This window comes from Nanorana parkeri, unplaced genomic scaffold (genome assembly GCF_000935625.1).
Source record: "Nanorana parkeri isolate BGI_ZX_2015 unplaced genomic scaffold, ASM93562v1 scaffold28, whole genome shotgun sequence".
Classification (NCBI taxonomy): domain Eukaryota; kingdom Metazoa; phylum Chordata; class Amphibia; order Anura; family Dicroglossidae; genus Nanorana; species Nanorana parkeri.
The window spans coordinates 1611049-1637110 of record NW_017306296.1 but is presented as its reverse complement, the minus strand read 5'-3'; the positions used below and the strand labels follow the sequence as shown (position 1 = coordinate 1637110).

Genomic DNA, 26062 nt, shown 5'->3' with positions numbered 1-26062 from the left:
CCAAATTGTGTGAGAAGGTGCTCCTGCTGGAGCATGTTCTCATGAGATTTGGCTTCCACAGCTTTCCCAGGATTTCGCTGGAAAGATTTTGCTCATGATGTGTTAAGCCCACATCCCTACTGCAGTGCTATATTAGCAGGTGGACTCTTAACAAAATATTTGTCTTTGCAGTTATGCTCCTTGGTGTCCAGCATGTCAGCAGATCCAAGCAGATTGGGAGAATTTTGCAAAACGAAGTTCCGTCCTTCATGTTAAAGTTGCCAAAGTGGATGTTACTGAAGAACCAGGTAAGGCTCTTCTACTACATAGTGTTCAGTGAAGAAGAGAGTGTGCTCTGCAACAGCCTTTACAGAGGACATGTTCTTTAGACTTCTGGACTTTTCCTAAGGGTAACGGGAGGACACAAACTAGCGTCCTCCCGTCACCCAAAGCTTAGTATACTGCGAGCTACTGCGAGCTACAGCTCGCGGTATACTGAGACGCCGCAGCCGGGACAGATCCCGACATTACTGTCTGGATCCGCCCAGCTGCGTGAGTGACAGCTGGCTCTGCCTATCTAGCGGCAGAGCCAGCTGTACCCGCCCCCTCCCTCATCCAGTCAGTGCTGGAGGATCGGACAGGGGGAATCCCTGAAGGGAGCCTGGGGGAGGCAGTCACGGCTCTCTGCATGGACAGGATAGAGAAGTGAGTGAGCGACGGTATGTGTTCGCTCACTTCCCGATCTATTGAGCCGACCTGTGATAGTTTCATTGTCACAGGTTGGTAGTCATATGATGCAAGGGGCCGGAGTGGACCAAAAGGCTCTCATTGTTTAGCAACTGCAATACTCAGTCTCACAGTAATAAATGGTACATGTAATAGAGTGCACGGAGTGACATGCCTCTGAAATGTTGCTATGCAGACTTTATTTTAACTGCTTAATAATGTTTTTATTTGACTCTACTCAACCATAATTAGATAGTTCTGTCTGCATGTACTGAGAAAATATGCAATTCCCTTTATGAGACTTCGATTTTAAAGGGTATTACTATATTGCAATACAACATAAATTCAAGGCACACTCTGGAGTTCATATGTATCAAAAACAACTGAAATGTTAAGTTTCCCATACTGGCAGCCATTTTCCTGATTGACACAGAGAAAGAGGGCACTTATTATTAATTAATCATTAATTGTGCTATTCTGTCCCAGGAAATAATACGCCTCAGATCCCTGACTGCCCAGGACTTTAAGAGAAGTGGCCCCAATCCATTTTCCCTCTGGCACATCCTTTTTGAGCATTATATGTTGCAGCATGTCAGTGAAGTTACTATGAGAAGGATCCTGGAAAGTCACTGCTATTGTTTAACTTTGTGCCTGGCAGCTTTCAATCCCGGATGTCGTGTCCCAACCAAAGTTGACACGACATGATTTCCACTGACATTGAGCCTAAAACAGTAAAACAGGACAGCTAACAAATTATTTGGGTGCCTGGTTTAGGAGATTAGTGTTTAACTTCCCAAACTGTGACAATATTAGCAGGTTATATTTTGAGAATCAAAAAGCTCTATCAATTGGACCTAAAAAAAACGGTTTATATATACGTTGAGTCCTTCTAAAATAATTTTTCACAACTTATGGGTAGACCTCTGTAATGGTCAGCTCACATCAAAGCCTTTCATGTATGGCTTGCACACTTAAACCGATTTTATGGGATCTAAGCATGAACGTATACCTTTCAACCTGGTTGTTCGATAATTAGATTGTTTGAATGTTAGATTATTTTACCCCTTCATGACTGAGGCCTTTTTTTCATTTTTTGTACCCATGTTATATTCCACATTTTAGGCCTGAAAATTACTTAAAACCCCCCAACATTATATATTTTCTGAATGCCAAGACCCTATAGAATAAAATGGTGGTAGTTGCAAATTTTTATGTTGCGCAATATTAGCGCTCTCCCTGGGCTACATCATATATTCTGATTTGTAGTGTTTATATATAAGCCAGGGATTCTAGTTTACATAGTAGCAATGCATGGGGTGAACACTGAAAATTAGTTATTTTTATACAAAAAAATGTACACTAAAAGACATTTTGGTGAAATATTCATTCACATATAGTTTAACCCCTTCATGACTGGCCCTTTTTCCATTTTTTGCACCCATGTTATATTCCACATTTTAGGCCTTTTTCTATTTAACGTACTGCAGACAGTACAGTATATGCAGCATTAAATATAACACTATCACAATGCCCATTCCCATTTGTATTATTTACAGTTATACAGACTCTGATATCATGCATACTGGGACAGGCAGTAATAAACCAATACAGCAGATCAGAACTTTATGTTTGCTGGGTATGCATGTCACATGGCACTGATTAACATTTCTATTGCTCGTGATTTGAGGATCTACAGCCGAGTGATACACAAATAAGATACATTTTTGTTAATAGTTTAGTTACATGATTGCATTTTTAAGATTTAACTCCTAAGTTAAAGGAGAACTATGAGGCGAGGGAAAATCACTCAGCCTCATAGTTCTAGCCGACCTGTGACAATGAAACTATCACTGGTCGGCTCAATAGATCGGGAAGTGAGCGAACACATACCGTCGCTCGCTCACTTCTCGATCCTGTCCCTGCAGAGAGCTGTGACTGTCACTCACGGCTCCCCGCAGGGATTCCCCCCTCCCCTGTCCGATCCTTCAGCGCTGACTAGTGGAACGGACGGGGGAGGGGGCAGGTACAGCTGGCTCTGCCTCTGGATAGGCAGAGCCAGCTGTCATCACGCAGCCCGGTGGATCCAGACAGTAATGTCGGGATCCGTCCCGGCTGCGGCGTCTCAGTATACCGCGAGCTGCAGCTCGCGACATACTGAGCTTTGGGTCACGGGAGGACGCTAGTTTGTGTCCTCCCGTTACCCTTAAGAGAACTGTGGGGAAAACCCCTGACCCCATAGTTCTCCTTTAAGTGTCACTTTAAACGGCAACTCTGAGGAACAGAAATGTGCTAATGTTATCCAACTAAGACTGAAAATAATCTACTCAGTTAAACATATTGTAAGTGCTGTGTGATCCTCTATTGTCAGATTCCACACAGCTCTTCGCACAGGGTGTAAGCAGGTCTACTTATGAAGTGTGTGCTGTGCAATGCCCATACTGTCTGCCCAATATATCACTAACCACATTCACACTTACAAGACATGAAATGTGATGATATACTTTGGATTCATTCATTGTGTATGTTGTTTCTGCTCTCTGCATTTCCTCACTGAATACGCCTGGTTGTGTCTCTGTATTGTGACAGAAAATTGTTTTGCTTGCTTTTTTAGGACTGAGTGGACGGTTCTTCGTAACAAAACTTCCGACAATTTTCCAGTAAGTTGACAACTGTAAAATGTTTAAAAAGAAAATGTTGGGGGAATACATTGCAGCTTACCAGTCCTTTAGATGTGGTGGCTGCATTACCTTTCTTTTTTTTGTTTAATTTTAAACCTGGTGTTTCTGCCAGTAACATACTTCCTGTCCGAGGGTAACAATGCTCAATCGCTATCCTATATATAAGGAGAAGCAGCATTGTCACCCCAGGACAGGACTACAGAAACTTCCTCTCCTTTAATAGATAACATAGAAGGGATAGGTTCCATAGTCCTCATAGATCATTGTAAACAATGTATCTGATAAGACTGCAGCACAGACAGAGAGCACAGGAAGTTAGCAGCTAACACGATTTCTGCAGGATCAACATGTATTTTTTACACTTTGCAAACAAATATAACAAAATAAATTCAATACATGTTTATTTAATAGACTATACATGACCAAATAAGAGAATTTCAGTGTTAAGATTTACATACCCTTTACAATTTTTCCCTGCAGCTACACAGACATAAGGCTCTTTTGTATTGCAGATTGTTCATAGTTGACACAAACTGTTGTACAGGGGAAGGGAACCGCGGCACTCCAGCTTTCAAGTCCTCAAGTCCCATGAGGCATTACAAGATTCTGACAGCCACAGGCATGACTCCCAAAGGGAGGTGCATAATGGAAGAATGGCATTGCAAGATTCTGATAGCCACAGGCATGACTCCCAGAAGGAGATGCATAATGCAATTTGTAGTTTCACCACAAACGGAGTGCCGAAGTTGCCTACCCCTGCTGTATATTCTTTGGACATAACAGTTTTGTTCAAACTTAGCCAAATAAGGTATTCTGGGTAGACTAGGACCTCTTGTGGACGCCAGATCTCATTACTATATCAAGTACTTGGTAATCACTTTAGTTCATTCATGTTGCGGTGGTATTTTGAACCCACACAGTCTCTATACTGTTATTCTGGAGTAACGAAGCAAGCTATACATATGCAGCTTAGGTAAAGAGAATATCTGATCCTGCTGGGAATGGAGGAATTTGGTGATTGGCTCAGTGCTGTCGCATGGGGACTTGGAGAGAGTAGGCTTTTATTAGATACTTGGAGCTTACACGGTGCTCTTTTTCTTCGCTTTTGGCAGCTGAACGGAGCAACGGAGGAGTAAAGCAAAGGTGAGTAGGGGGCATTAATGAAAACCTGCCTGTTCTGTGTGGGCAAACATAGGTTGTTTTAATCTAATATGCATTTACTGGCAACTTTTTGCCTAAGAAAAGTCAAATTTTCCCTTGTGTGTCTTTGAAGCATACTTTGTCTTGTTTTCTAGTGGCAAAGATGGAGTGTTCCGACGTTACCATGGCTCCCGAATGGTTGAGGATCTCCTCTCCTTCATTGAAGAGAACAAATGGAATATGATAGAGCCAGTTGCGGGGTGGAAGTCTCCTTCCTCCGTCTTGTAAGCCCTAAATATATTTGTTGTAGTCATCTGCAGTGAATGCTTATGATATTTTTGGAAATTATTTTGGATTGAGAAATAGTTTGGCAAACAGTTGTTTACTTTTCAGTGCCTCTTTGAGTCTTTCCTTTATACACATATCTAGTGACCCATTCCTTGGTAAGAACAGGATCTCTACAGTGTTACTTGCACAGGAACATTTTTGATGGCAAAATTAAAGTTGACATTGCATCTCAGTGATCTGGTTGTGAAAGAAGTCTTTTTAGATTTACTGGGTCCTTAATCTGGAGAAAGAAAGCTAGGCATAGACTTTAGGGAATGGTTGCACATGTAAGTATTATCCGAACTTCTCATGATGTCTTTTATCCCAGCTTTAACCATAAACATTCATGGTTAGGCTGTGCAGGAGGGAAGAGTGAGGTGTGCCTGACTTGCTTCAGCCAATGCTAGTTTAAAATATGGGAAATTACCCCTTCACTGAAATCTGTTGGCCTAGACTGACTGCAACTGCCCACAAACATGCGATAATCCTCTGATGTGGCTGCAAGTGGAATGGGAAAAAATTTCAACATGTTACAGCCACCTTATAGGGAAATTTATAATGGTTTTCTGTTGGCTTTATGTTTTTGTATTTCATTTATATTTTTGCATTGATGTTTTATGTTTTTTACTATGTATATACAGTCTTTGTTTTACAAATAAGGATTTAATATAGAGTGCACCTGTGTCACAATATTCACACAGCACTATGGGTGTTCTTAAGCAAGAGCACAGCAAACGCTGCCTTAGGCCCACTCTAGCTAAATCCCTGAGGCTGATTCACAAAATAAAATAAACATTTAAAACGAGCAGGGATTAACCGTGAGAGAGAGAATGATCCACATGCTCTCATGGCTGAGCAAACGCATGCAATAGCTATCCAAGAACCTATCTAGCTGACATTGAACATCCAAATGTTGCTTGTTCCTATAAGGTGAACCACAAAATTTGCACACCCAACATTTGTTTTTAAATAACCTGAAATAAAAAAAATGACACCAAAGTCAGGATATGTAGGGGGATGTACCACTGGAATCTGTATTTCAGGCATCAGAGTTTAGAGTCTTTTACTCTGACTAGTGCTGTAACTTCTAAACATGTGTACAGTGATCCGCACAGGTGCTGAGCAGTACCCCCATAGGAGCAGTTCCCTGATGATTTTCAGAAATGAATGTTTGTTTGTTTGGTTTTTTTTTCTCCTGTAATAATAGCTCTGCACACATGGTGCAGTTTTATTACTATCGGGAAAAAAATAAAAAGATAAAGTCCTGTACATATAATAGCTGTATATAAAATGAATATAAAATTTTTTAATAAATATGTAACTAAGTTAAGTGACATACAGTATGTGTGCCTAGAGTTTCACTTTAAAAGAACTTGTGAATCAGGTATTATGGCTTTCCTGTGCGGGTACATCCTTCATTTTTTAACTGGGGCTGTGTCGTGGCTTTCAGAGGGTTATATCCGTTGCGATGTATCCAGACTTTTTACCTTTAAACCAATTCTCCGCCAAGTCTGGAAATATCGCTGTGATTTCAGTCTTCAGGATGCCCTGTTTTATTTCATTTTGATGATATTGTTCAAAATGAAATAAAGGCAGGAAATGCCTAGAAGAGCAGTCAGTGCCAGCTGCATCCGGATTCAGATACAGCTAGCGAGATATATATTTGCTTATTTTCGTATAAAGTTCCCTGATTTAATCATTTGTATATCAAATGGCATTATGTTCATGTATTATAAGTTGGTATAACCATTGGGATTAAAATGTATCAATCATTCCAAAACCAGGTATAGTAAATTTCTTTGCCTCTCTTAGTTTAGGTGTATTTGTCACTTAATGTATATAGGTAACATAGGTATTCATCACCTCTTAAATTGATCACAGTACTTCTAACGATGCTTTCTTATTCCTCTAGCTTCAGAAGGCTGACTCTTTTTATTCATGCATCATTCAGGGCCATTGTCAATTTCTTGGACCAAGAAGTTGGCCCAGGGATCAGGAAGGCGATCCTGCTGTCTGCACATTGGTCTTTGTTTTTGGCTATGTGTATACATGTTGTGTCACACAGATTAGCATCTTTGCTGCTGCCTAGTGATGATTTGAGTCTTGGTTTGAACCCAGTGCACTTGAGTCAGGCTTTAGTTTTCAGAAGGCTTGGGCAAACATCATTCTCCCAAGATGCTCCTAGGCACAGTCACTTGACTGGAGCTTAAGGCCTTAAAGCTACCGTTCAAATAGAATCTCCAATCTCAGTAATATAAGAGAATTCTGCAGGTTAAAAACACAAAATGCACTGCTCACCCCTTTCTTGCATCCTTATATTCTATACTCTATAACCCTCTTCTGGAGTAATTGTCTCCAAAACTGCAAAACTGGCACACAATGCTCTTCAAAGAAATTACATGTTATTCCACATGCATCTGTACAAAGAGCAACCAGTTTTCTTTGGAAGGGCATCGTGTGCCGGTTCTGAGGGAATTCTGCAGGTGCCTGCTCATACCTGCAGCAGCCATCCAAATCATCCTGTCCCAACTGAATTCCAGCCTGTGTGCAGGCAAAGTTTCAGCATGTCTTGATAGTGCTGAAGGTGGCCCACCCATTACCCTCTCTATCAGATTCTTATTGGCCTGTGAAGTTGTCCAATATAGTAATAGAAATGTGTGGGGGGTCGAGTTTAGTGGCAAGCTCTACCCAGAAGTGTCATTATGGAATCTTTCAACCTGGAAGTCCAGCTAGCATTTATTGGAAAGAAGTCAACAATGGCAGCCTTCATAGTTCTCTCAATACAGGTTGTCTTTGAAATAAAGGCTTTATTCAAATTGTTCAGGTTGGTACTGTAGACTCTTGACACATTATTTCATGGCATGCAACATTTTCCCCATGTTCTAGTTATTGTGGATATGGCTTCATGTAGACATGAGATAGGTGTCATACATACCTTCTACGTATACTAAATATAAGAGCAGGGCAGCCATGTGTTGAAGAATGCTGGGAATAAATTGTGAGGCACTCAGCAGGAAGCCTGTGCTAGATGAAATTAAATAAAATGCATATTTTTGTGTTAGTTGAAATGCAGATTTTCATGTTCAAGGGCCCGTTAAGGGCTTGTTCACACCATGACCATACCATGTCCAGACCAGAACAGTTTGTTCCCGGACCAAAAAAAGCATCCCAATGTATCCCTATGATATTTCTGGGCTCTGTTCACACCAGTGCAGTCCGTTCCGGTCCAGACAAAAAAAATACTGCTTGTCTTATTTTCTTTGGTCTGGAACGCATGGAAACACATCTAAAATGCATACAAACGAACTGGTCTGCACCTGAAAGCCCATTTTAAGCTGAGAAAAAAAGAAATGGCAATCCGTTGCATTGCGATCCGTTTTTCAACGGATGCTGATGGAAGGGCACCAAAAATGAATGGGTGTGAATTGGACTAGTTCACACTGCTCCGTTCCATTGCGATAGGTTACGTTGTGCTGAACATGCACTACTTTTTTTCAGCGCAACGTAATGCAACGGATCTGTTGTGGACTAGCCCCATTCGCACCCATTCATTTTCCGGCGCCCTTCCGTTAGCATCCGTTGAAAAATGGATAACAATGCAATAAATCTGAAGGAAATCAGAAGGTACAATTGCAAGTGAATGGACCCTCCGTTAACTTGCCATTTTCTTCCAATTTTGGGGTGAATGGGCACTTAATGCTGTGTACCTATAATTTGATGTATACAGTGGGGTGGGAAGGGGGGGGGCATTTATCAACACTGGAGCAGACAAAATCTGGAGCAGTTGCCTATGGTAACCAATCAGCTTCTCTCTTCAGTTTGGTCAGTTAAGATTTGAAAATGAAAGAGAGAAGCTGATTGGTTGCTGCTCCAGTTTTTGTCTGCTCCTGTTTTCGTAAATTTCCCAAACTGTTACCTTACCCAATCGGGGCACAGTGGCAATGTCTGTGTTGCCCAACCCTCACCCCAATAATAGTCACCTCTCCAGGAATCCTTCACCACTGCTTCCTCGGCCCGCAACCAATGCAACATACCCAGTGCCTATTGGTATGGGGGAACCTCCTCCCACAATGCAGTGTGCAGACATAGCACCCAATTGCTCGGCCCGAGCAGAGTCACTTAAGTTAAACTTTGAAAATGAAAGGTGGATGCTTATTGGCTGACATGCACAGCTACTCCCAGATTTTGTCTGTTCCAGTCTTGATAAATTCCCCTCAGTGTGTTAGAGGACTGAGAGTGACTCCCATAGGAAGTAAATTCAGTTTTATTATCTCTAATAGTACTTTTGTAGTGGTTGACAATGGATCTGCTTCTCCTTTCAGCCTGACATTGTTCTTCTGTCTTTTCCCCAGGCAAGACAGGAAGGGAATTTTTAATTGTAAATCATAGGCGCTGATTGTGTTTTGTATTTCTCTGAATGATTCTTAGTTCTGTTCACTTCTAGGATGACTGGAATGGCCGGACTGTTTCATCTATCTGGATGGATCCGGGTAAGAAATACAACCAAATAGCTGTGCAATGTGTTTTCTGTATTAGTACAAATTTATAGTAGTATTAAACCTGAAAGTAACTTTAAATAATCTTACTCCCCCTGCTATGCTAACATGTAAGTTGCCCGAGGAGCCGATTAGTGACTCTGACAGCACAGGTATCCCAGTCACATGACCCCACTCAGCTGGCTCCATCTTCCAGACCTAAAAGCCATATGGAGCTTAGGGCTGATGATTAGCAAGTGTCAGACCGTTTTGTTGCAGCTTAGGTTCTAGGTTAGTGGGGGAACTAAAGGTGCCCATGCACCTTGCGATTACCGTATGAAAAACGAACGTGATCGTGTTTTTGTACGATAAATGGTCAGTGGATGGGAAGTGCACAATCGCAATTACTGTACAACTGGCCGAATTTGGTTAAATGGGCAGACTAGAAAACTTTCGTCAAAACGGACAGAAATTGATGATTAGTGGCTTTTCGTGAAACTAAAATTGCAACAGGAACACTGCAGATGCGCAAATGAAAGTCTGTTCTGTTGATCGACGAAATTCGGCCAGTTAGTATTGCTGATGATCGATTATTGAAATCTATATTGGTCTGTGCATGATGGGCTATTTGAGCGGAAATTGAACGACGGTGCGATGACGAGACAAAAAAAAATTGAACGATGATTGTAAGGTGTATGGCCACTTTTAGAGTTACGTTATGGTCTAGTTCCACTGTTAGAAAACTTCAGTTAGAACCACCTGTATATAAAATGACCACATAATGTAGACTCAGAATCATTCAATAAAATCTACAATTTCAGTGAAATAAATGTACTTGATGATGTCCCTATTCCAGATTCATACATTATAATTGAAGCTTGACTCTGTGGTTACTCTTATCATTGTCACTCCTGCAGGGCCGTCTTTAACGCAGGGCAAAAGGGGCAGTTGCCCAGGGCCCACTCTAGGTAGGGGTGTGTTTTGTGGGGGGGTGGTTGGTTAGGAGTGGGGGGCCCAAGAAAATGTTTGCCCAGTGTCCAATCAGTATTAAAGACGGACCTGCACTCCTGAGCAGGTTTGGAAACTAGAATAAAGCTCGGCTCCCTCAATGCAGTAGTGGCTTGTTCTGCCACATTCTGTGTAAGTTGTGCTGTCACTCAGGATGATGAAGGGGAAGGAGTGGCCACAGATACATAGCATGAGTAACTGCTGGGTAATTAGCTGCTTTTCTGTTGCAAGCCAAGAAGGTGAAGATGTTAAAGTGCACAAAATGACAAACGGAAGCAATAGTGAGCACTGTGTTTAAAGTATATCTAAACATAAGAATACAAATATCATTTACTGCAGCATAGCATTCCTTTAGATGTGGTGGCTGCATTCGTTTTCTTTTTTCATGCTAAGTACATTTATTGCAAGTATATATCATCTCTATGTAATGGAGATGAGATGTTTGTAGTCCAAAGTGGAGAGCAGCCCAGGGTGCCAACATTGCTCCTCTATAGATACAGAACGGTGAGCGAGTGTTGTCACCCTAGGACATGAAGTGTGTTACTGACAGGACTACCAGGTAAAGGAAATAAAAAAACCCCAATGCAGCCACCACATCTAAGGAATGGTAAGTTGCAGTATACTACTTTTTTATGTATTTATTTGTGTGTTTATATTAATGTAAATATGTTGATGTCAGAGGACATAAATTAAGAACAAGTGTTAGCCGACTGTTATGAGATGGAGCCCTTTCAGTAGTAATACCCCCAACACAGCCCCCCAACAAGAGCAAGAGGCTTCACAAATAGTGACATCTACAAAGTTGCTGTTGGAATTTCCACATTCAAGCACCAAGACATTGAGCTGTGGGATGAGGCAGAGGGGATGTGTATATCCTCCACTACCTGGAAGTAAATGGAGCTCCGGAGATGGACATCACTATGGAAAATGTGTGAGCTCAACACTTTAACCGTGCTGCTGCAACTTTCAGTGTAATGTTAAGATTACCATTAGTATCCCCCAACAATATGTATATCAGCATGTAATATTAAGGTATTTATTGCTATGACATTATATATTTTGTATGATGTTTAGGGTTACTAGGGGCATATTTATAGAGCAAAGGATCTGGGATTCACCAGACATTCTCTGCAGGTTAGTGTTCCAGATACGTGTGTTTTAGATGACAGTGATTGATTTACCACTAGTGGATGTTTAGTGAAGATCACACTCACTGCTTTACAAACATGCCACTTAGGGCCCATTCACACCATTGCAGTGTATGAATGCATTTGAATGGGCTGCAAATTGCACCAAATCGCACCAAAAAAGGTGCAAGTAACATTTTTGGAAGTGCATTGTTGGCAAGGAGCGTTGCTATTCAAATCGAATGGCACTGCATCACACTAACCTGTATAACAGTTGTGTGCACATTGCTGCGGCACAATAGTGTAAATGGGCCCTTACTGTAGAGTTTGGGGTGTGCCTGAAGTTAAGTTTTACGTTTCGATTGAGATTACTGCTTGAGTTTGGGGTTCGCGTTCTAGTTAGGTGGTGGTTCTTGCAGGCAGAGCTATATGCTACATGCATACAGTGTGTGAGAACAGCCATGGCTAGCAATGGTAGCTGTCAGATTTGTACTCTGTACAAATCATTGGCTGTCACCACTGCGATTACATGTGAATACAGCCTCTGACCCTGGACAGTCTATGTCCGGGGACGGCATTGGGACGGCATTTCTGGCCACACACAAAGTGTCTGCAGATAATTGGGCGGTTTGTATGCGGCCGTAGCACAGAATGCAGCTGTGTCCAGAAGCGGCTTTAGTTGCCTCTGAACACAATAAATGATCCTCCCTCATTGGCTCATCTGAATAATGCCTTGGGGTTTGTCACATCTGATATCATAAATTAATTAACAATCTATAAAGTGTAATAACTATATAACGCAGCCAATGGAAATCATTTGTACATAATCTTTGTTCTGGCCGAAAGAATATAAATCAGAATTTTCTCCATTCTATCCCCCCAAAAAAGAATAAAGCTCCATTCTCCATTTGTACTTTCAAAGAGCAAATCTCTGTACTGACATCAATGGCATAGTATCTTATGTACATTAGTGACTTTACAGAAGTAGCAATCTAAACTTTAGTATTTATCATATCATATTCTTTATCCTGCTGTGTGTTATTGCTAACACTTTAAGTGCAGGATGTCACTCGCTTCCACCCACCCAGCTAATCATTGTTAATTATTGCTGTCTGCTGGCAGTGTAAAGTGCTGTCTGCACTCTGCACTTCATTTTCCTCATGTCTTATGAAGTTGGAAGTGTTTGATGGTGTTACTGTAAAGTTTTAAGATTTCCCCCCTTCTCTGTTATGTATGAGATTTCCAAAACGGAATGTTCCTGCTTTGTAACTTGGCGCCACCTACTGGCTCTCTTCAACAAATGGTAAAAGCCATTTACTCTGTCAAAAAAGACACAGATTGCAATTCACATAAAGGTGACTTCACAGTGTAACCTTTACAGTAGGATTTAATGACAGTCTGCCATTTAAAATATGTGAATTTCATTAAGTATGGTGCTTACATTTGTAAACCATAGGTGAAGGCAGATAGAATAGATCCTGATTTTAATCCTGCACTGCATTCATGAAAATGACTTGTATATTTAAATAGTAACTTTGTCTGCCTTTTGTACCAACCTCATTTCAATTACATCTTTTAATCAATGAAATTGAAGCTATCAATTCATTGCTCAGCTTCGACTTTACATTCGACCGAATTTTGGTGGCCATGTGTGGGGCCAGCTCCTTTCACCTTTCGTTCAGTGAGAGCTCCTCAGTTGCCATTAGGGGAACTCTTAGGACCCGTTCACACTAGCCGTCCGCTAAAACACTGCTGTTTAGAGGACGGGCTAGTGCTTCGTGCAGCTACAGCAGTGCGTGTTGTATCCCACACCGCCGGAGCTGTCCCTGTTTGCAATTCTTTTTCTTCTTTTTTAAACTTTATGTGGAGTGTACATTGTGTACATTCTAGGGATGCACCAATACCGGTATTTCTGGCCAATCAGGAAGCCAGGCACTGTTTAATGACGTGGCGCCTGGCTTCCGGATTGGCCTCGTCATGAGGAGTGTGGTAAAATGCAGGACACCGCAGTATGTGTTAACGGGCCCTTACTGGACAGAAAAGGTACAGGTGGTCATGGTTTAGCCTTAAATCAGGGAAGGTAAACCCTTAGGAACTGAGCTCAGCGTAGCACATAACTGACAATCCTGCCAAGTGGTCTTGTGCTGGAACTTACTGCTGTAGGGTGACGGAAGCAATTAGAAGACAGGGACAGGGCACTAATTGCTGTCCTGCGTTGTCACCCTGACACACACTCTTCCAGTGGAGATTACTTTAATACTTTAGAGTCATTTTTGATGTGACTTTCACTTCTTTAGAAGCCTGCATATTTATGTAACTTAAAAAAATACAGACATTTGTGGAATAGCCACTATAAGGTGCTCTTAGTGCTCTCACTCTATCTTTCTCTTAACAAGTGTTGAGCTAAGATATCCGCCACAAAAGGAGTAGATTGTTTGCCATGAGTCAGCCACCTCATGAATTGTGATAAGGAGTAATAATGCACAACTATTTGTGCAGCAGTGCCAAGCAGGGAGAAGAGCTGCATATGTATTGAGGAGGTATGGCTACCCCCATGTGCATATACAGTTACAAATTATACATAGAGACTAGGATTTTATAATATTAGTGCATGTTGATAAGATTGCTTACATCAAGGTAATCAATTTTATACTGTATGTATATCTATATAAAAGAAGCAAAAACGATATATTACCTTTAAAACAAACTTGCAGGCTTACCTTTCATGGTAAAGAATCCCTGGGACTTGAGAGCAAGTACTGTCACAATTACTTCCATAGTACCCCAAAGTCCCCAAATCTGGGGCAAACTAATATTGAAATGGCAATTAAGATTGGCACGGTTGTGCCCTCATCAGATCAGGATGCAATCATTCCAGCTATGGTTTCTATTTGTATATTATTTAGACCTGGGTTTTACGAAGCCAAGACCTCCCTGGCATCTGGAGCCACATTACCAGGCAAAGTTAGCCTACGGGTCTGTTTTTGAGCTACAGAACTTATACAATATTGAAACCTATTCCATCAGTCATAGAGTATAACATAGCACATTATTTAGCCAGTAACTGTAAACAATTCCTTTTTTTTTCTAAATAAATGAAGACCTTTTGAAAAGACAAGGCAGCATAAGTTGACATCAGCCTATCTTGATTGAGCTTCTGATTATATGGATTTAGTGAATTCACACATATTGATTTTTCTGATTGAATGAGCTAAGCCCAGTATTCACAGCATATACTCAGCCCAGTCTGTGTCACAACTCAGAGGAAGATAACAAAAAAGGAATAAAATTGCTACTGCTGCCTATTGTCCTGAGGGTATGTGAGAAATCAATAGTTTATCTTTGTGAAAGTGACCTTCTCAGGCATTGTGTTTCCTCTGTATTTCTACCATTACACCGTATTTGAGCTATTGCCAATCAGATGGATTTTTTTGTGTTTTCAGAAATGCTTTATCACTGCGTGTGTGTTTTTGTTAGAGCACACAATGGCACTTATCATAGTAAGGTTTGCTGCATCTCCCTTAATTATTATAGGAGAGGCAATGCACACGATACACTTCTGCAGTCAGGTACTGTATATGTGACCATAACATAAGAGGACAGCCTTTCATTCTGCTTTTAATGTATGATGTTGTGTGACGATCACAAAGAAGCTTTTTTTTTTTTTACCAATGCTGTTCTCATGCTGATTAGTCGTTGTTGCCTGATTTGTTACCTACATTTCAGTTTATCTTTCATACGATATGTCAGATCAGTATTTGAGAAAGTCTGAAGTAGGGCTCTGATGGTGCTTGGACCTTTTGGCTTTAGGGGGTGCTTGTAGTGACTGGAACGGATGCAGAGGCGTAACTAGAAACCTCAGGGCCCTGATGCAAGAAACTATGAAGGGCTCCCCCCTGCTGCGGAGCATTGGCCTGCTGGGAGCTGTAGTTCCAGGAGGCAATGTCGGTGCCTCAGCAGTTACTGGGCTGGGCCCTCTTCTTCCTTTCCAGGTCCCCCAAGTAGCAGAACGCCAGTGCCTGTTCGCGCATGCGACCATGGGGGTAACACAATGAAGGCATGCTGGGACATATAGTACAACTACAAACAGCATGTAGTCATTGTCCCTGTACAGCCCTCCACATCACCCAGGGAACTACATGTCCCAGCATGCCCTCATTGTCCTGGTACACCCCCCCCCCAACACACATAAATCACCCAGGGAACTACAAGTTCCAGCATGCAAGCCCCCTGCAGTAGTTCCCTGGGTGATATGTGAGAGGTGTGCAGGGACAGTGAGTACATGCTGGGACTTGTAGTTCCCTGTATGATAGAAGGCTCTTTTAATTACTTTCCTCATGAAAATACTAGTAATACAATGCCAATATAGTACAGTAACTTTCAAGTTTGACTATATTCTATTCTAAGTTCTATAATGGCATTGCATTACTAGTACTTTCATGAGGACAGTGATTAAAACAGGGAACTATATGTCCCAGCTGAACTGCCAACTTGTATTTTTCTAGTAATACAATGCCATTATAGAACATGGAATAGAATATAGTTGAACTTGAAACTTTCAAATTCAGCCATGTTCTATTCAATATTCTATAATGGCAAGTAGTCACGGTCCTCTTGTTCTCATGGCTGGAGGAAGCTTGAGCAGGCTGTAAAATAAAAACTAGCCTGGGGAAATGCAGCCGGAAACCTCCAGACGGGCCTTACTGTATTATCAGACCGCTACTGCTGGGTCCTCGCGCCGAGGCCCCAGTTCTGCCCCATTATTTGCCTGTGTTCAATGCCTGGCCCGCCTGCTTTTCACTGCCCGGAAGCCAGCACAACCCCCTCCTGCCCGTCCGTTTGTCTGTCTCTGCGTTTGGGGCAGCTACACCATCGCCCCCCGGTTGTTACGCCACTGCCGGTGCCCCTTCTTCCTTCCTTGGCCCTCCCAAGTGGCGGAACACCAGGGCCCGGTCGCACATGCGACCGCTGCGACCCTGGTAGTTCTGCCACTGAACGGATGTCACCGTGCATAGGCAGAGTTGAAAAGTAAGAAGTTACCTGCACTCCAAGGATACATTTCTAATTTCTACGATTTATTGTGAATGCATAATGTCACCAAGGTCAAAACTGCCAACATTTCGGAGCCTCACAGAATTCCCTTCCTCAGGGGAAACGCATCCTCGGAGTACTAGTGACTTCTTACTTTCAAGATCAGTATTTCATCCAATCTTTGCAACCCAAGGCCATCTGTTGCAGCCGTTCGTGCATGATAAACATACAGATGGTTGTACAAGCCTCATATTTGGACCACTTTGCGATTGTCAGTGTGCCTTGGCAGATGAGAACAATGGGCACGTGCACTATTTAATTGGTACCTAATTTTCGTTTTTAATGGGGAATTAAATATAAATTCACTTTTCCATGTTGTCTATGCAAAAAATATTAATATAATGGCCTTTAAAGTAGGTACATTTGTTTCAAGAATCATGACCTGCAGTTTCCTGACTGTTTACGTTCTACTTTGAATAAGATGCTCATTCAGAGCAGATTTCCCATTCCCCAACCATGCTCTGTTGCAGCAGAACAGAATATAAACATAGCTTGGGATGGGGTAGACCAGGCTGCTTGAAAATTGATTTATCTCTGGTTTGCACCTTCTTTGAGCACCCTAAAGCTGGCCACACACCTATAGATTATCTGCAGATTTTCTATGGTCAGATGGAGTGCAATGGATTCCTCCATCTACGCTAAACTGTGTGGATGGCGAAATCTCCCACTGGCCCAAGCTTCAGTTTCTTCCTAGTCGACCTCACTGGCTCTCAAAATACCTGAACAATGCCTGCATCCAATCAGATTGTTCAGGTATTTTGACAGCCAGTAAAGGTTTCTTGCTAGTCGACCTCACTGGCTCTCAAAATACCTAAAGCAATGCCTTGATCCAATCACATTGTTCAGGTATTTTGACAGCCAGTAAAAAGGTAGTAATTGAGGGGGAGGAGTTGTTTCAGAAAGTAAAATTCTGCCTTAAGTCTCCATACACTTGGCGTTTGTGTTTCTTGTGCAGTTTTCCATGCGGAAGACCAAGCTACACGCAAATGCTAAAATCTTTCATCTGCATGGATGCCGCTCATTTGCGGCTATTACTATATCCGCCCGCAAACATGTGGAATCTGTCAAAAAATTGCGCTTTGACTATGGTGCGCCACAAAAGTCTGAACTTTTTTTATGTCTTTGTATGGACGAATACGCACGGACAACCGCTCCTGTGTGAATGGAGCATTGGATGACCCCTGAAGGGAGCACCTAAAGGCAGACAGAGTTGGAGATAGCCTGAAAGGATGGGGAAGGGAGTTCCAGAGGATGGGAGAGATTTTGGATTAGTCCCAGAGGCGAGCATGGGAAGAGTTGAGGGAGCAAGAGAGCAGAAGGTCTTGGGAGGAGTGGAGAGATCAGTTTGTGTGAGACGAGGTTGAAGATGTAGCCGGGGAAAAGAGCTGTGGATCGTTTTGTAAGTGGTTGTTGATATTTGTAATGTTGTTCTTTGGGTGACTGAAAGCCAGTGGAGGGATTGGCACAGAGGGGTTGCAGACACTGAGCGGTTGGTAAGGTGGAGGAGTCTGGCAGCAGCATTCATGATAGACCGAAGGGGGAATAGAGATTGTAGAGGTAGACAAATGAGGAGGGAGTTGCAATAGTTGAGTCGAGGGATAACAAATGAGTTTATGAATACTTAGCGGTTTCATCGGTTAAGAAGGGGCGTATTTTGGAGATGTTACTTGGGTGAAGGCGGCAAGATTTGGACAGTGACTGGATGTGGGACTGCAAGGTGAGGTCAGAGTCCAGGATAACACCTAGCACCTTGGCATGGGGGAGGGAAGGATAGTTGTGTTATCGATCTCAATGGAAAAGTTGGGGTAGAGGGCATGGAGGGGGAGGACATAACATGAGCTCTTGAGTTTTTGAAAGACTTGAGAAAATTAGTGATGCACAAGAACACTGTAGGTGTAAGCTGCGGAGTGGAGAGATCTGTGTGTCTTCAGCATTGAGATGGTATTGGAAGCCATGCAAGGTTATCAGCTGACCAAGTTAGGGCTTGTAGATAGGGAATTGAATGAGTCTGAGGACAAACCTTGGGGATCCCTATGTAAAGATGGACAGGAGAGGAGAAGGTATAGTTTTAGGTGACACTGAAGGAGTGCTTAGATAGATATGAGAACCGTGAGACAGCAGAGTCTTTGAGGCCAAGGTAGTGGAGCTTTTTGAGGAAGAGCAGGTAGTCAACTGTGTCAAAGGCAGCAGAAAGATCTAATAGTAAGAGTAAAGAGTAGTAATAAAAAGTACATTGAACATCTGCTAGTAAGAATAGGACCCCCTTGCCTCAGTAGATGGTTTCACTCTGGAATCTATCAAAAGTTAAAATATCAGTTCTGGGTGGACTGACCCTTTAAACAACAAGTGCCACATGCCTGGTGTGTGTTTTAGTTAATAGTGACCTTGTCAGATGAATGACTTTGCAGAGTGTAACATGTTGTTTCTCTGTATTGTAAAACAAGAATGTGTCAGCTTGTCACACTAATAACTTTGAGCACAGGCTGACCTCACTGAATCCATTAGACGTGTTGCTGGAGGACAAATATATTATTTCTTTTTGGCTGGCAATCTTTATATATTGATTTTATAACATATTAAGCGTTACTTCTCTTTGTGAAGCTGCATGATATCCTGTGAACATGCATAAAGACCCATTATTGTCATTTAAAGGGATTTTGTGTTTATCGTCTGTTTGCTGGCTAATAACGATTGATCCTTGTGTTTATGTTTTAGCAAACGCACAACTACTTCACAGGCCCTTTGGGAATGCCTGCTTGGGGCTCTTACATCGTTTTTGTCATGGCTACCTTGTTGATTGGACTCATTCTTGGGCTGGTAAGACATACTAACATTTATTATTATTTAATTACTGAGCAATACATGTGCATTAAAAATTATGTAGCATGACCTGTGAGTCATACATTTTGCACACCATTATAAAGGGGTCAGAGGACTGAACACTGGCAAACTAAAAATCTGTAGGTTAGCCTAGGATAACCCCTCCTACTAACAGCATACCTCAGTTTTTTGCTAGTGTATTAAGAGGATCGTCATCTATTATTCAGCTCTGCTGTGTTAAAGACTACCTTATTTTTTCTAGCATTTTTGTTCATTCAAGACTCTTCTCTTCATCACTGCTGGAGCTTTGTCTCTTCAATTGCAGCTGTCTGGCATGGTCCTCCTCAGCCTGGTTTTTAGAGTACTGCATTTGAACCCACATGAACTGGATATTGTGGTACTAGCCTGGAAGTGACCTTTGGACACTGGGTTCTGCACGGGATGCTTATAAGACTCCATTCTAGTAAAAGTTAGGATCAGGGCACTTTCCAGGTCTGGAGCTGCTGGCATTGCTTCAGCACTTGCCCGGTCTCTAATCGCAGCACGGTTGCAACATGTCTGATTCTAGATACTGAGACAACAGTCCTGCTGTACTGGCGGCCCCGAACCACTTTTTACTAAAGTCCCCGGGGTTGCTTGCAGGGCACCTACTGACTGTGCCAACGTTTGCAGCCTAGAGTCACGTTGCCCTCTGCTCTTGGAGTTTGTTCTGTTTTCAAAGTCCTCTAAAGTGTCATCAGGTGTGGTTGGGTCCTCTGCAGCTTCTGCTGAGGTCCTCATCATGATCACATAAGCATTTATGGCCCAGATCACCCAGTTATTAGCTGACTTTGCAGAGGCCACAATCATTGTTCTGCATTTAATTTATCTGATTTGCCACAGCCTTAGTGGCTTCTGAGCCATGGGCCGCAGAGACTCTGAGTCGCTTCATTTCTTGACTGATTATTATTATACAGGACTGATGAGCTTACCCCTAAGTTGCTATTGCTTCTCAACTAAAGGAGACCATTTTCAAAATCAGCTATTTTGGTCTAGATTGTTCAGTTTTCCTGCCTTCTCCAAACTCTTCACCCTTTTGTGAATAACCTTGTGTGACTTTACTTTGTTAAACCATATCTAAATCCCTTTAAAGAGATCTAACCAATGATGTGGTTAATCCCTAATTTTACCCCAAACTTTTAACCATTGCCAAACCTAAAAGGGGCTTCTGTCTCATCTTGGACATCAAACCTTGGAATGTATTCATTTGGGTGCAGAACTTTTGCATCAAATCCACCAAATCTGTCATTTGACAGGATGACTTTCTGTCTTCTGTGGACATCAAGGACATTTACCTTTTATGTTCCCTTCTTTCCACCTCATCATGGATCCTAATCCTTCAAAAATTGTTGCTGGAGCCAACTCATCATTTGGAGCATCTAGGACCTAGTCCTGAATACAGCTCAGACCAGATTGTCCCTTCCACAGGAGAAACCTAAGACTTTCCGGTGTCAGATTTGAACTTTCCAGTTCCGGAATCTCCCAGCTCTCACCCAGACCAATGCTTAATGGTCTGTTATGCCTAGAGCAGGGTGAACCCAGAGGTTGTGATTTGGGGTCAGCATGCAGCCAAATCCATGTGAGGGTGTTCCTGCTGAATACTGGCTGGCCCTTAGACTCTGAACTTTGGGGGATCATGAGTGACATAAATCCAGTGAGGGCCGTGCTCTTTATTTTTAGGTACCAGTTTCTTTTCCAGTGTTCCCAATTTTTCTGAGAACCTGCTGTTGGTCTGCATCTCTTAGTCACTGCCTCCTGTGGGGTATCCCGTATAGTGTAGTGAATGGTCCACCTTAGGCAAAGGCCTTCCTGGCAGTGGTTCAGATTGTGCAACTGATATCCTTTTTATCATTCTGGATGGACCTCAAAAAGGCACCCCAGCTTCTTGTTTAACAATCTCTAGGTAGCTCAAAGCATCGTTCAGGCTTATCTCAATGATCGGGTTGCCACCTTTCCTGTTAAGGCTTACTCTGTTATATCTGTGAGTGCCCCTTTGGCTTTTTTTACATTAGGCAACTATATCTCCGATTTGTAAGGCTGCCACCTGGTCTTCTGTTCACATGTTCCCAAAGTTCTACAAGGTGGACGGCTGTGCCTCATCTAATGACCATTTGGGTGTAAGGTGCAGGCAGTCCCCAGTTTACTGTTATTTCTTTGGGCCTGTTAATATGTGCTGTATTGCCCACCCCTCAGTTGGACTTCTATTACATGTCTCAAAGGCTGAAGGCTTCCCCTTAATGAAGGAGAAGAGAATGTACTGTAAAATCTTTTTTTTGGAGTCCATTGAGGGACACAGGTCCCACTCCTTTGTGTTTATGATCATGCTCTCAGTACTAATTTGCTTCAACCATGCAGGTAGTAAGAGGGGTTATACCCTGGACTGGCCTACAGTTTATTTTGTTTGCAAGTGTCTAATCCTCCCATAGGCAGCAGTATAACCTGAATGTTTAAAGTAGTATTAATCCCTCACTTATCAAATAATTTTTACCTATAAATGCAACAGCTCTTTTTCAAAATGTCTTTTAATCTTTTATAACTCGCTTCTATATCTGTTTTGAAATACTTTTAAAATCAACCCCCATAGTCATCATGCTCATCAGCTTCCATTAGGTGTAGCACTTCCCGCAACGCACGGGTGTCTCCTCAGCAGCTGCCTTGCTGATAGAGACACCCGCATGCAGGGAGGGGGACTAGCAGTTTGGGGACTACTAGAGAACGAGGAAACAAAAAGCATTTCACTTAAGTCTGGTCCTGTTAATAAAAAGAAAATGAATATTAAAGTACCTCTGACAATGTTAAATATATAAAGAAATACAAATGAAGGTTTAATATCACTTTAGGAAAAGATACAATGTAGCTGTATTCTTGTAATGTTAATGCCTTGAGTTCAATAACAAATTAACATTTGCTTTGTCCCCCTGTGGACTTCAAGAGAAGAATTTTACAGTGAGTAAAAAAATTTTACTCTTATTTTGTAGTGCAGTATATTTTAAAACACAAGACAAAATATCTTACTGTGAACAAGCACATATTGACACTAAACCTGATGCAAGCCACAATCGGAACTGATATGTTTCTGTCTTGGCAGATTCCCTTTAATAAACATATATTATCTGTTTTGTTTGTCATCCAGATATTGGTCCTGCTTATAGATTGCTTTTGCCCAGCTAAACCCAAGTATGAAGAAGTGAGATCAGGTAAGTGTTCGGCCTTATAAATTGAGGGAACCTGACCTTCCAGCACTTGTGCTAACCAAAATAGATGTCTCCTTTAGAATTACAGGCAAATAGAAGGATTGGGCAGGTCATGTTAACTGTGTAGTAGCGGTTCACTTTAATAGGGGGTGTGCTCTATAAACAGAATATCAATGCACCTTATCCCTAACTGACTATGAACACACCATGAAGAAGAACATAGGGACTTTTCAGGGGCTTCCAACTGATATATAACAGAATGTCTAAAAAAAAATTGGCCCTTTTGTTGTTAGAATTTGCAAACATAAATATATAAACATATATTATATTGTATATGTCTTTAAACTTTTTTTTTTACAAATTGGTAGCACCTGAAAAGTCCCGACATCCTTCTTTATGATGTTTTAATGAGGTTGTGACAGACAAATATACAGTTTTAAAGTTTGTGCATTTCTATGGAAATGCAGCATGCTTTTAAGATGCATTCACCTTGCTATACACTGCTCCAGGCTCTGAATGCTTACAGTCTTCCCAGTCTCAGACGCAAGCTTCCTTCAGCTCGATCCAACCTTACAAATCAAGACATACCAAGGGCTGGTTCACACCACAAACTGTATTGCATCTCGGCCGGCTTCCTGCATTCAGGGGTGGGAGGGGGCGTAGCGGGGCAATAAAGTCAATGGCATTGCAGCCACACCCCCCCGAAGTGCGATCACCTGCACCAGAACGCATGGCACATTACTGCCCGCTTTCCGGTCCAGTGCGATCTGAAAAAGTGCTATTTTTGCAGATCGCACTGGATCAGAACACAAGCAGTGATGTACCACGTGTTCTGGTGCTAGCAATCGCACTTCAGGGCACCCCTCCCGCCCCTGAACGCAGGAAGCCGGCCGGGATGCGATACAGTGCGCTCCAGCAGCTGACCGCTCTGGAACTTAAGGAAGCCACACTTAATAATGTAATCACACTGTTAAAAAACTAGTCCCTGCTCACACTTGTGCAGTTTGGCCACCATGCGACATTGCAAAATTAAAGAAATCCCATTATTTTCTCTTGGGCTCATTCACACCTGTGTGTTGCCCTGTGACTTTGAAAAATGTGTAGCAGCTTCTTTTGGTGAATTTTTCAGCCCCACAGACGGCAATAGGCATGCATTAAAATAGCATGGAAAAATGCATGTTCATGTGTTGTAGCACATGACAACTAGCCTCCACCCCCTAGCATCCTACACTGTATTTAAATTGTCCAAAATAAAAACACAATGCATGAAAACCCAAAAAATTAATTTAAACAGAAGACTATAAAAACAATCTAAGAAACTCTTAAAAATGCAGATGCACAAGTCTGAATGGAGATTTATTGTGCTAAGAGTCCATGCAAAACCCACCCTTTTCTATTATGTTTAACTTCAAAGAGCCTAATCATAGAGTCATTGAGTGCATTTGTGCAATCATAGCGGTTCTACGATTAAACTTGTGCAAGGGAATCACATTACAGGGAGAAGCTCAAGCAGGTTGTCTGTAGACTCTGATCACAAGTTCAGCAGGATTGCATTCTGGAGTGCAACTGTTGCTACTTTCAATTAATTTACAGATGAATTTGACTCCCAACCTGCATTTGATCCTCTCCAGTGCTTCAAGCTTCTTTTGCATTCCAATTCATTTATATGGGGAGTCCTGAAGCAAACAGATCATAAAAATTGAATTGCCAAAATATTTTCTTTTTCTTTGGGTGGCAGAGGGTTAAAGGATTTACCCTCAATTCTTGTCCCAGAGGCAAGAACAGGAAATGAGAGAACATCTCATCAGAGTGCAGGGAAATTTCACTTTTGACAGCCGTCAGTGGATCAGGTGTCCATCCACATTGGCAGGATTCCCATTGTGTGGTGACACCTGACAGTTTCTGGACTTCCCTTTACATTCTCTCCTGGCGACAACTATTGCCAAGATAGGAAGTAAAGGTGCAACCCTTCCCCACTTTCTTTAGCACACAAAAGAAAATCTTTTGATTTGTAGAGATTTAAAGCTCAACTTCAGCTTCCAAAATAAAATAATAGCCCAGCCGGCTGTCCAGCGCTTCCCCTACAGACTTGCCACTCCATGATGCAACGCCAGTTGACTGTTGCCTAGCCGGAGTTAGGACTTAAGTCCGAGTGGGTGTCATTTTAATTTATCTGACAACTGACAGTGTGAGCATAAAGCAAGAAAAATTTAATATATTCTAAATGGCAGTAAGGATAACATATAACCCCAGTGATTGACAGATGTGATAGCTTTACATTGTGGAAAAATAAGCTACAGTGGGGGAACAGACACAAAACTGGCAACAAAGTAAACCCTGAGGAATCTGCTGAGAGCATTTTTAGATTTGATGCACGCAGACCCCTTTAAGGGAATTTTTTATTAAAATAAGAGGTAATCCTGAAACCTAATTGGGTGTTTGATAGGAAGCCAGTTCTCAGGGTCAGCATGAAGTCAATGTGTAAATTGTAAGCTTTGCCAAATAGAGACTGATGATGGTTTACTGCAATTACCCTATGGTTATTTTCTGTTATTTTATTTGACTTAATGCTTGTCCATGTGTAGCGCTATGAAATAAAAAAAAAGGAAAATGGCACAGATATCGTTATGGATTACAAAAACATGGGCTCTTTCAGAGTATGGATAGCATTCATTTCGATTTCTGAACTCTGCTTCAGTGTAGCAATAGCTCCCTAATGCCCATCTGATTATTATCTTTTATTTGTATATAGGGCCTTTTTTTAGCACTCATACAAAAATAAAGACTATCTGTCTTAGCCAAGCGCAGTTCATCATTTTCAGATCCTTGGACAGCTGGAGGGGAACATTGATCCTTTTCCGTGTGTTTGTAGATAATGAATGACAATTCAGGTTAGATTGTATGTTCTTCATAAGTGTTCTGTTTGAGGTAGAATAATGGTCTGTTTCTTCAGTATTTCTAAGAATGCCATATGTCCATGTAAACATCAAAGGCCTTCTTTAAACGATCAGAATTTCATGTGTACATTGCTGTAGAGGATACTGCATTTGTGGATGAAAACTCATGTGTTTGCCAGCTTAAGTCAAACTAGTTATTATAGAGGGCTGCATTTGAAACTGTCAGAGTATGATGAACAAGGAAGAGGCACTTTGAAGGAAAGAAGGGGTAGCCTGGTTTACCAAGCTTTCATGTAGCCAGTGGTTGATGCAGTGAGGTTCTTGACGATTGTAAAGGGCTCCCTGACACTGAAGGTGAATATTGTGTAATAAGCCAAATGGCTACAAATAAAGTACATAAGCACCAGGCAAAGCTTCTGCAAGTTAGTCTAAGGAATCCCTTTCTCCACAAAGGTAATGCTGCCGTTTGACATGCAATGCCTTTGTCAACTGATTTACTTTTGTAAAAGTATTTAATTTCCCCCCTCCCTAGCCCTGCATATTCTCAAAGACCTACAGTCC

The 26062-nt window shown here is 41.9% G+C and overlaps 1 protein-coding gene across 1 annotated transcript in view; it reads left to right on the top strand.

Annotated features, from left to right (window-relative positions):
* The window catches only part of TMX4 (thioredoxin related transmembrane protein 4), a 46744-nt gene that overhangs the window by 19382 nt on the left and 1300 nt on the right, over window positions 1-26062 (top strand). Inside the window, exons 2-7 of the mRNA XM_018566760.1 lie at window positions 172-287; window positions 3317-3362; window positions 4679-4807; window positions 9295-9340; window positions 19267-19368; window positions 22544-22607. Coding sequence (XP_018422262.1) covers window positions 172-287; window positions 3317-3362; window positions 4679-4807; window positions 9295-9340; window positions 19267-19368; window positions 22544-22607 — 503 coding nt within the window. The remainder of the gene's footprint in view (window positions 1-171; window positions 288-3316; window positions 3363-4678; window positions 4808-9294; window positions 9341-19266; window positions 19369-22543; window positions 22608-26062) is intronic.